Source organism: Balaenoptera physalus, assembly GCF_965194825.1.
Source record: "Balaenoptera physalus genome assembly, chromosome: 5".
Classification (NCBI taxonomy): domain Eukaryota; kingdom Metazoa; phylum Chordata; class Mammalia; order Artiodactyla; family Balaenopteridae; genus Balaenoptera; species Balaenoptera physalus.
The window spans coordinates 62,275,505-62,287,734 of NC_138884.1; the positions used below are offsets into that span (position 1 = coordinate 62,275,505).

General features: G+C 39.7%; 1 protein-coding gene across 9 annotated transcripts in view; it reads right to left on the minus strand.

Moving 5' to 3' along the window:
• SLC4A4 (solute carrier family 4 member 4) overlaps positions 1 to 12,230 on the minus strand; it is a 437,388-nt gene that overhangs the window by 266,389 nt on the left and 158,769 nt on the right. For all 9 annotated transcript variants that reach the window (XM_082463732.1, XM_082463733.1, XM_082463734.1 and 6 more), the window contains one exon: positions 3,436 to 3,615. In XM_082463732.1, coding sequence (XP_082319858.1) covers positions 3,436 to 3,615 — 180 coding nt within the window. The remainder of the gene's footprint in view (positions 1 to 3,435; positions 3,616 to 12,230) is intronic.

A 12,230-nucleotide genomic window follows, 5' to 3' on the forward strand; every position in this document is an offset into this window, starting at 1 on the left:
ACCCAGACCAAAGTACCACGTTAGCAATAGTCAAAATAATGAGGCACTTCCCAAAGTGGCATAATTAAAAGTTAGGACCAGATTGAAATGGCAAGAGAAAAAAGGCAGAGCAGCGAAATATAAAAGATCATGTGTGAGGATTAAAAACAAGAAAATCAACTGGATCTTTACCTATAATGTGGGAAATAGACCAACAGAAGCAATGTCTTCTGCTATAGTAATCAACTGCTCTTCAATAAGCATTTATTAGGCACGTATATACCAGACACTGTACCAGGTGCCAGAGATAACATAGGGGAACAAAACAAACCGGATGCTAGCTCTCAGGAAGCTTACGATGTACCATCAGCACAAGACAAAACTGTAGGCTAAGAAAATCCCAAAGTGAGACATGTATTATGAAGGAAAGAGATAAGAACTGAGGGGGGACTAACACAGGAGAAACTACGTCAGACAGAGCAGTAGGGAAAGGCCTCTCTGAAGAGACAAAACTTTAAAGCTGGAACATAAAGGGAGAGAAAAGCTAACCAGGACCAGAATGAGTAACCGTTCCAGAAAGACGGGATTGCATGAGCAAAGGTCCTAAGGCAGAAGAGGTGTGGGCACCACTGAAAAAAATCACTGTGGCTGAATTAAAGTGAACAAGGAGCAAATAACACAAAGCACTCTGGCGAGACACGGTGGGCCCTAACGCCCGACCGAGATTTCATTCTAAGGAGTGAATGGCATGACCCGATTTAAACTTCCTGATGATCACTGCTGCCACTGTGTGGGAAGAGACTTGAAAGGCGGAGTCTGTCGCAGTTGCCTTAAGCAAGAAATGAGGATTCCCTGGACCACAATGTGGCAGCCAAATCAAAAAAGAGTAGACAGATTCAGACATATTTTAGAAGTAGAACCAACAGAAGTCATTGATGGATTGCATATGGAGGTGACAGCAAGGAAAAAAATCAGAGATGATTCTCATCAAGTTACTCTATTTCCATGTGGGGCTTCTTTAGAAGTTACAAGCATCACCTGCTACAATGCCAGGCCCTTGTAAGAATCTAGTCTACAGGACCTGGTATGTCTGTAAACATAAGTAACTCAAAAACCCTAGATCCAAGAACAACATAAACTGGCTGGGGCTGTTCCTGACAGACAGTAATGGCAGATATTTCAGTGAGTTTTCCCATAAGAATTTTATCTTCATGTTGGTGTCAGAGCCCTGTAGCTTCCCCCAAATCACAGGCTTAAATGTCTTTCTACATCTGAGTGCAACAATCTTAAGTAGAATTGCACCAGATAAACCAGCGACCAATCTCGTTAGTCTCCACGATAAGCAGTGGAGAAAATACAGTAATTTCTAAGAGGATCTTCAGGTCAAATTGGATGCCTCATGTCAAATATGTCACAGGCATATGACAGCATAACTTAGTGACTAGCAGAAAGTAACTAACTATAAAATACAAATTTATAACTCATTTCTTTTTTATCGTTGTCTTTAACAATGGTGTCTCCATAGGATCGCTTCAGAAACCACGTATACAACCCAATCCAGTACTCCCCAGGGAGGAGACCTCTGAGGGTAAAGAGAATGAACTGCCTTTCTTATTTTACATGTTGTATTCAAACGGGTCCCCAAATGCCACAGAAAGCCACAGGACCCCCGTGGGAGACACAGGTTCAGTCTCAGTACCTTTCTGACCTGTTTATTCACTATTACCTACTTGAGTATTACTGGCATTGTTTCCACTGCCCTTCCTAAAAAGCTATTACATAATTATCATCTCAAAATCCCTTGGCCCATTTGTGTAGGTGAGTGTCTCTTTCCTTTTTAGTATTTATAGTGATGATGCACTCTTGTTCTTAAATTGCAGAATGGGAGATTATGAGAGAGAGAGAGACAGAGACAGAGAGACAGATCACACACACACATAGTGGAGACGCACCTCTGATTCTGGCTTAGGCCTTGACAAAACAGAGAGCAAATGGAGATAAACAGTAGTAATTTATTTGGAAAGGGATGTTATCTTTTGTTCCTCCAGACTATTAACTGTGAACTTTTCTGTCTGCATTTCAAGGAGTTTGCTTGAAACAGACCCCATTTTTTTAGTCAACATATGAACAGTTCCTTTCAGAAAGGCTCTCCCCCAACGTTCCAGTGAAAAGCACATAACTCTTGCCTCCTGCCCTCTGGTCCCCTCTAAGTGTTACATGTATTCCAACACTTTAAAATTTTAATTTAGTGGAACATCTCCAAACTGTCCTCAAAACTTTCCTCTTCAATGTGGTGGTCCACCTGATGGCTCCTCTCAGTGTAAGTACCTCTCTAGTTGCTAAGCCACTTGTTCAGCTCCAGGAGAGAGACTATTAAAAAAAAATTCACAGATTCACATCACTACACTTCACACCCTCTTTAATTTCACTCTGTAAATTCACTTTTCAACACACCTGAGCTGGTAATTCTAATTTGGCCTCTCATCACCTGCAAAGACTGAACTGGATCTTTATCTCCACCACCCCTAATAAAGCGTTTTATTGCAGGTTCCAGACTTCTGCAAGTGTAGCAAAGAGAGGAAGAACTGTGCTGAGCTCTGCCAACATGAAAAGCTGTCACTATGTAACTCCTGTTGGGGAATCTTCCCAAATTGGCATATGTTTCTACTGCTTCTCCCTTCTACAGCATATATTCATGCTCCCTTCAGCCACAAAGCTGCCCAGATAGCCAAACGTTCTCCATATCAAAAGAAACCAAAGCAAGAGACACATACACCTAAACACACATCCACCCTAGCGCTTGAATCCAAGGATGTGCTTTGACCTCCTGCTATTCTGTTCCTAATAACACCTCTATCCAAAGTATGATATCTAATAGGTTCAACCTTTCAAGAGCTGTGTCACTCTACATCCTTCTCTGATTTTCAGGATGCTTTCCCACTATTCCTTTTTAAATCAACCTAGCTAAATGTCACCTATATTCCTATAAATGTCATATATATATATATATAAAATATATATATAATATATATATATATATATATATATATATATATATATATATATATGTATGTATTTCTCATCTTGACCTACTATCTTAATAGAATCTATTTCTAAGCAGGAACAATCCAAAAATTTCTTGAAGAATCTCCCAGTTACTGTTGATAACTGCAGTTAGATACCATCTATAACATTCTGTCCTCCTTCACGAGTCAAAACACACAACCACGCCTAAACTCTGTCACATCTTTTCTGACCAGCTCAGAATTTTACCAGATCTCCTCCTAGACCAACCTGCTGGGACAAGAAAAGCCTCTCCAGAGACATTATGCTTCAGAGGCGACCACTCCGGTATCGCTGCGTCCCTCCCTGTTAGCCACAAGATCTTGACACGCGTCTTTCCCCAGGCTGCGGGAGTGAAGCAGACAGAGGTACCCACACCCAGGGAGTACTCACTGAGAGGCTTTAGGACGCTGCTACCGGACTCATCCGCGTTCTCCACATCGGACTTGTCAGAGTAGTTCTCAGAGATTCTCTCCTTTTCCTTCTTTTCTCTGTGCCCTGCCTTTCTCTTGTGACGTCTCCTTCTCCTGTAGCTCTTTGGCACATGGACCCCGATGTAGATGGTGTGGTGGCCTGAGGAAGGTACACAAATCACCAGTCATTTCAAATCACAGTCTCCGCTGCAGAGAAATTGCTCAAGACCCACAGGTCAGAAAAAAATGTACTATGAATTCAACACTACCATTCCATATTTGACAAATAAACTGGAAAAATAAAATCTCCTCCCAATTTTCATTGCGCTAGACTGTAACTCAACCTGTTGGTTGGCACTAGGAGTCAGTGAGGGTGTACTGTAATTCTATCCAGAGAGACTCTTTGTTTAGCAAAGTCAAAGAATACTGAACCGGAAATCAGGAATCCTTGATTCTGGTCATACCTCTGCCATCAATGAGCTATTTGACCTTGAGCATGTCCCTTAGCCATTCCAGGCCTCAATCTCATCATTTATATAATGAGAGGCTTAAATTGGGTAATCCCTAGAGGCCCTTCCAGTGCTAACCTTCCTGGAATCTGTGATTATACTGAACAGGGTGATGAAAAAGGAGCTCCTGGAACTGTGGGGGGGGAGGGAGGGGGGAGATCTAACTCAAAGGTCAAGAGGTCATTCTGCGGGGTATAAGGTTTTACACTAAAACTTTTTTTACCCAATCAGCAGAATAGAGACTTAGAACTGGGACAAACTAAGAAAAAATAAGACATACTTGGAGAGAAAATTTTAGAAATACTCAAATGTTCACACTAGGAAACAGCTAAAATGAATGTCAGCTACAGTGCCATTCTCATTTTTCTTTTTTCGTTTGCAAAAGTTTCTAAAAACTGGTTGTTGCAGTGATAAAAATAAACCCAGCCCAGTAAAGATTGCCTTGAAGAGAAGGGCATGAGGAAAAAAGATTGTGAAATGCTTTTAGTTCTCTAGATGGAAGGAGCTGCAAAACTGACAAGTGGTATTATTTTTACAAAATCTGATAAGACAGAAAAAAAAAAGGAACTCAAAGTTCTACATTTTTTTTTTAATTGGAAAACTTTTACTTTCACTTTATATACAGTCTAACTTCTGAATGCGGGAACCACCATTTCGGAAGTAATGTGAAAACTTCTCTCTTTTTTTTTTTTGAATTGCAAATAGGAATTGCAAAAAAGATGAGATAATCTACGAATTTCCTTTCGCATTCTGGCATTATTCCTTGATGACCACTTTACAGTGCTGCAGACAATATCACACACCCACATGCAATATACATACATGCAAATGTCTGATGTAAATGCTGTGAATTCCTTTCCACGGCAACTCATCAGGCATATCTAAAAACACCATAATTCACAGGGTTGTTCCCTTAAACTGGAAGGATTAAAGCAATTATATCAAGAAAGAGGTTCCAACCAAGGAATGCAGAACCCTAGGTTAATGGGTAAGCATTCAAAAGAAAATATCTCATACTTGGAATGAAGTTGGAGGCATCTACATAAAACATGAAGCACCAGCCCCCAGCACACACACAGACATGCACACAAACACACAGACACACACGCCAACTCAACTACTAAAAAGCACAGTGACATTCTCCTCACAGAATGTGTGCCAATGAGAAATTTATCATGTCTAACCATTTACAAGCAAATTGTTCTCATGGGAAAGCTATATTATACTAGGAAGTAGGAAATGTCTCAGAAACAATGTGAATTAAGAAACAGTGTCAATTGTTTCCTGCCCTCCAGTTACTGAGGGAGTCCTGCAGCTTTATCTCAAGTCACACAATATATGTAAGCAAAGCCAACCAATTTCTTTAGTAAATCAAACTCTGAAAGCTTGATTGCTTTCTTTCAAGAAATAGGAAAACATCATGAAAAAAACTAAGAGGTTGAAAAAAAATTTTTTGACCTGTCACATTAAATATTTTCTTATTTTGTTATACAGCAGAAACACACCATCGTAAAGCAATTATACTCCAATAAAGATGTTCAAAAACATATTTTCTTATTAAAAAATGGTAACCAAGCCAAAAAAAAATAAAAATGTAGTGGTTAAGCTACATGAGTCAAACTGATGTTACATAGAAAGAATTTTTTTAATATATTTACACAAATCTGCATAGTATATTTGATAAATCATTTAAAAGACAGTTTACATGGGCTGATAAGATTTTAAGGTAAGATTTCTGGCTATAAAGTGTTGTTGTTGTCAACCCAACAAAAGAGTTGGGACGATTCAGAAGGCGAGCTTTCAAAGCCCAGGAGAGAAAGGTACCTTACCTTCAGGAACCTAACTGGAGTTGTCATCACCACAAAAATGGTGCCACTGTATTCGCACCATGATCACAGACCTCCGCCCTGCCTTAGGAGTAAGATTCAGCTTATCCCCATCTCTTCCTGCTTCTCCCCCTCAGATGCTCCCCCAACCCCGCCTACTTTCCCACAGGTGGGGAAGTTTCAGACACGATGCTGCACCACGAAGCCCAGGTACCAACCGTGAATATGGTTCCTGTTAAGACAGCCCCGATTTCAGACATTTTTACCAGCTTTATTAAGGTATAATTCTTCACATACCATAAAATTCATTCATTTTAAGGGTACATATTCAATGATTTTTCGTATATTTACAGCGTTGGGCAAGCATCACCATAATCCAATTTCAGAACCTGTCGACCAATCCAAAAAGATCCCTCTTGCCCATCTGCAGTCACTCTCTGTTCCCACTCCCATCCCTTACTACCACTCTTAGGCATTTTTTTATACTCTCAGTGATGGCCTCTGGGAAGCTACAATTCTCTGGTATCCACATGGCTATGAAGTTTGGGGGGGATCCTTACAGCACAGTAAAATAGAATACGCCTTGAGTGAGGAAGCTCTCGCCTTCCAAGAGCTGCCAAAGGAAACCAGGGCACTGAGCTGAGCAATTCAAAATGCAAAGCATCTTCCTTTTCCTCTCGTACATTACTGGGAACTAAATTTTCCTTTTCTGTCTTTGTTCAGATAACGGAAAAGGAACATGGTCCTGCCGTTAAACAAGCCTTTAGGACCTCAGAGACAGTGTTTGTGTTTCATCAATTACTTCTCAACCTCTTTTCATTTCAGCTTCTTTGCCCACCAGAAGAGAGGAAGGCAGCCTCACTTTGGTGACTGGGGGAAAGGCATGCTTTCTCAAAATGATGACCAAGTCGTTCATAAGCTGTATGTGCTAAGTACCAAAAATACCAGAAATAAAATAAGCTGGAATGAAAGCATTCTTACCACCTCCACAAAATACCTGTCTTTAGGGTCAATAGAAGCAGCATTAGTGATCTTTTAAAAAATGCTATTGTTGATAAGAATATCATAGGTGATCTCAATATTTATTTTCATTAAAACATCTTTACCTGTCTCAGAGATAGGCCATGAAGATTGATGGCTATTTTAAAAATTAAAACTCCCAAAATGACACCAAGCAGTGGAGGGTGTAGTATTATTTTACATGTAAAATGCAAAGGAGAAACTTGATAGACAAGATTTCTAATTCAGCAAGAGTCTACAAAACCGTAAGATGCTCAGAGAAGCAGGGACAGTTACCTGTTTGACTTACGAGTGAATTTTAGGCGCAAAAGAAAAAAATTTCTCTGCTAGAAATGTCAGTAAAAACTGCTTCCAAAGATAATGTAAAAAGAAGAAGGAGCAAAAAAAAATTTTTAACAGGTAGAATTCAAAAGGAAATGGTGATTGTTTTAAATGTTATTAAAATAAAGGTTACATTCTTGCTACTCAAAATTTTGTAGAGTAAAACTACTGGAATCTACATTTGACAGTGTTCACTTAGGTGTGAGTCAAAGGGCATTCAGTCCTTGATTTGGCAGTGGCCTCAGTAACATGTGTTCAAATAAATACCCCGCATGCCTTTCTCTGACAGATGGTGCAAGTTCCCAACAAACTCTAAATGTCTTGGGAATATCTCACAATCCATCCACAGCCAGTACTACTGGGAAGAAAACATGGCTTTCCTGGTTATCTCTGACCGTCAGAAATCATCACTAGGTGACCCCTGTTTCTTCCATCCTCACGTGCTCCACCTCAGGTGAAAGCACAAGTCCTGCCATGCTATCATGTCCACTTCTCCCAATTCCTAAAATATTTCTAAACTAACAGCACTGAGAGCTGCTATCATGATTTCAGGCCACCAGAGAACCTTTACAACTAGTAACTCTGTAGCCATTCATGTTAAAGAGGCTTTCACAGATACCCACTTCCCTACCAAGGATGATTTAGGACTTCGTAGAATTAAACCCATCAAATGAGCCAAACTAAAATTTCTGCAGTGGTTAACAACATATGCCTCTCTATGCAAGATAGATCATTAGCTCCTTTAGGAAACATGGTGCTGTGTTTATACACATACAGATGATAGCAGCCATTTATGGAATTCTTACAAATGTGCCAGGTTCTGGCTAGGTCTCCTACTTCTATTACCTCATGCAATCCTCACAACTGCACGAATTAAATACTGTCATTATCCCCATTGTACAGGCAAAGAAACCAAGGTTCAGGGGAGTCAAGGATATTGTCACCAGCTAACCCATAAAATCCCACAGGAGAAATATCTCTCAGGTCTCAACATCAAGAACAGTGAGTGCTTCATTACTGCTTTGGTGGTGCTTTGTTTGTTTTTAGGGTTGTGTTTTTTTTTTTTGTAATGTACACTATATTTACACTTCCTTATAATTGACTGTGTTTCCTTCCTCATGTTGACTGCTAGAAATAGAAGAGACAAATCTTGGGCCAACCGGTAGTAGGTAGACAGAATTTCGTGACATGAATTTTGAACATGAACCTTGCTATTCCAACTTTTTACCCGTTATTTTCCCTTCACATTAAACCTTTCTGGAATAAAGCAGTATATAAATATTTTTTAAGACCTGAGATGTCAGTACTGGGGGTAGAAGCTGGGGATGGCTGGGGTGGCTGTGAGGGAAGGTAGATTTCTAGGCAGAGATTCTACTTGTCCTCTGGTGATCCTTTAGCTACAGCTAAATCTATAGGCCTAAATCTCTGCCAAGAAATCTACCTTCCCTCACAGCCACCCCCAGCCTCCTACAGAACTTCTCTAATACTGAGGGATGTTCCCAATTTGATTTTTATCCACATTGTTGCTCTTTCTATAATCAGTGGAATTTCTGTTCTCTCCAGTTCGAAGCAAAGATTCCACGACACTTGGCACTTTACATCATTCTTTCAGAACTAATCAGCAATATTCCCCAAATATAAATTAAATACTGCCTTCTTTGGCTTATCTAAAGTAACCTGGTCTTATAAAAAGAAACGAAATTGAGTTATTTGTAGTGAGGTGGATGGACCTAGAGTCTGTCATACAGAGTGAAGTAAAGAGAAAAACAAATACCGTATGTTAACACATATATATGGAATCTAAAAAAAAAAAAAAAAGGTCATGAAATAAAGACACAGACCTACTAGAGAACAGACTTGAGGACACTGGGAGGGGGAAGAGTAAGCTGGGACAAAGTGAGAGAGTGGCATGGACATATATACACTACCAAATGTAAAATAGATAGCTAGTGGGAAGCAGCCGCATAGCACAGGGAGATCAGCTCGGTGCTCTGTGACCACCTAGAGGGGTGGGATAGGGATGGTGGGAGGGAGGGAGACACAAGAGGGAAGAGATATGTGTATATGTATAGCTGATTCACTTTGTTATAAAGCAGAAACTAACACACCATTGTAAGGCAATTATACTCCAATAAAGATGTTAAAAAAAAAAGAGAAGAAAGAAGAAAAAATAATAATAATTAAAAAAATAAAGTAACCTGGTCTTATGCCAAGACGCCTAAAACATGTTGTAGCTATTGCCAAGGGGGATATAAGGGAGGGAGGCAAATTTAAGAGATACGTATTATTTCTTTTTAGTTATGAAAAGAACACTGTTGGAAGAGGAGGCAACGACCCTGGATGAGTGATAGATTATTAAAAAGATGTTGTGAAGACTTTACTTCTTGGACCAAAACGAATCGTGAAGGTTTTTTAGAAGTACATGCATAAGAAACCTTAAAAAGAATCATAGTATCAAGTCCAGACACCACAGACATTGTGTGTTTGGCACTTCATATAATAAGAAATAGATCAGTATGTCTAATCCTAAATACTTTAATAAATAACTTGCTAGTGTATTACTCACAAACCCATAAGAGTGTCCATAACCAGTTCTATTAAGAAATAATCAAAGCAACACTGCTAATTTACTTGAGCATAAATACCAGTTCATGAAAAGAAAACTCACTTTGAAAGGCATGATGTAATTTTGCAGTTAACAGAGGGTAAGTCGGCCCTTGGTTAGATGTTTGCATGAGGGTCCACACTTCAAACTGACACCACTACTCAGGACAAGGGATGATTTTTATTTCTGTATTTTAGATAGGGGCAACTTTTCACATAGAATAAAAATAATAATGCATGTGTTTATTAATAGGTAATTGCATGCTACATATGTAATTTATAGACCATTTTGAATGCTGATTAGTAATCTATTTTATTATTAATGCTACCAATTACACTTAGGAGCAGGCATGCAAGTAAATAAATAGTAAAAGTGATGAAAACCAGGGAAATACTTTTCCTCCCACTGAACTGCATGGGAATTTTGTTCACTGAAAGCCTCCCAGAAACCCTTAAGGCAACTTGGGGTTCCCCCAAGCAAGACTGATAAGAAATCTTAGCTTGTTACCTGGTGTTTACTGAGCACAGTACTTTTAATATTTAATATTTGATGCTGATAATCATGATGATGATAATCTCTAGGCAAGAACAAACAGCACAAGGAAAAGGTCTCAAACAGGAGATGAGCTTACGGTGACTTAGCTAAATTCTCGTCCTAAAGGACAAGCTAAAGCTCAGGAAACTTCTGCACCTGCCTTATAAGTGTTGATGTTTAGCAAAACAGTCCTAATCATAGTCTTTAGGTAAAGGTGAGGACCCTATGGCCACACACTGAAGTTAAGTTTCCATTACAGCTTCCACTACTAATAGCTGATAACAGAAGCTAAACTAACCAGCACCGTGTGAAGTCTGAATTAGTGAGTATTTTTTTAAAGAAATGCAACCTTATTATCCTCAGTGATCATTCATTATTTGAAGCTATCTAGGCCAGAACAACCACTTGAAGGCACTACAGGAACCTACCTTGATGAATAAACAGGACTAAACATCACCTTATCATTTATAAACTGCAGCTCCTGAAGTGCTTCACAATCTCTAAAAAGCTGCTTCTCCAAAGTAGTTTTAACTTTGCTCTAGCAAAACCTCTTTTATATTCATATCTATAGATATAAAATATCTATATTTATACCTACAGCTATACATTTATATTGAGATTTATATATATATTATATTATGTTCTAATATATATATATATATATATATATATATATAATCTCTATGTATAGAGATAGAGAGGCATTTTTATGGACAATCCGAATCCAATAGTGTCAGTAAAGTGTCTTTTCCAATGTGTCTGGCACGCAAAGGTAAGTGTTGTTCTTATATCTCCCTCCTATTTCCAAAGGGGAAGAAACAAAGTACTATTTCTCCTCCTTCCCACCCCCCTTGAGCCCGGATAATAACTTGTGAACACTCTCTGTTCTCCAGCTAAGGCACTCCAGAACACTCACTCTGCAGGACAAAATAGCCAACTTTAGATCAAGTCTAACTCGTCCCTCAGCTGTTTTTTAGTCATTATGCAGAGCTTAACTGTGTAGCAGAGGCAATACCTTCCATAACCTCAATCTTCCCTCAGCCGGCCCAGGAACAAATGCCGTGCCATCTCCACCCTGCTCTGGGAGGGTCTCCCCCAGAGCTTTCATGTTGTGAGTGCCAACCCCCAGGGCTCAGGTCTGTTGTCCTTTCACTTGACAGCACAGAGGAGAGTGGAGCCAAAAGGCCTGGGAAGGCCAGAGCCAGGCAGGGCAGTGCTAAGAGCAAAGAGGAGCCACCCAGTAGGAAGAGATGAACCCTTGACTCATCCTGACACCCCAGAACCCCGAAAGAGCTGGAGCATTTTAATGTGCAGTACACATGCAGTCAGACAAAATCCACCTGTGAGCCAAACACACAGAACTGACAGTTTCCATTATCTCTCTTATGGTCACCATTTGCACAACTGAATGGCAAGTGGGACTGGAAGAGAGAAAACAATGGCTAATCCAATGGTCATTGATAACCGGATTTGCAATTGCAGCCAGAGAGGCAGCTTAGACAGACACATAAATGCACACATTCACACTCTCATTCTAACCACATTGTTCATCTCCGACTCTATTCTGGCTTCCCTTTTAGCACTGGCCTAAGCCCTGGCTGGGCAATAGGAAGAGTGGTCTTTAGTCGCTATAGACAGATAATCCACCATATAGTCAATGCACTCACGGCTAATCAGGTATCACTAATATTAGTTCACATAATTCCTTCCTCTCACATACCTGTATATAGGTAAATGAGATGTGGATAATGCCATGGGGCTAAAACAATGACCAAGAACTAGGGAAAGTGCTTCGAGAGACTTAAACTAGCCTAGTTAAGCCCAATCCCAGAATCTTCATGACTATGGTTTTCCACATGCACCCAGAAAAGAGGACAACATTCACTGACACAGCAGCTCATAATCATACTTTTAGAGTTGAAATGACCTTAAAGATCACCTGATTAAACCTCTTCATGTA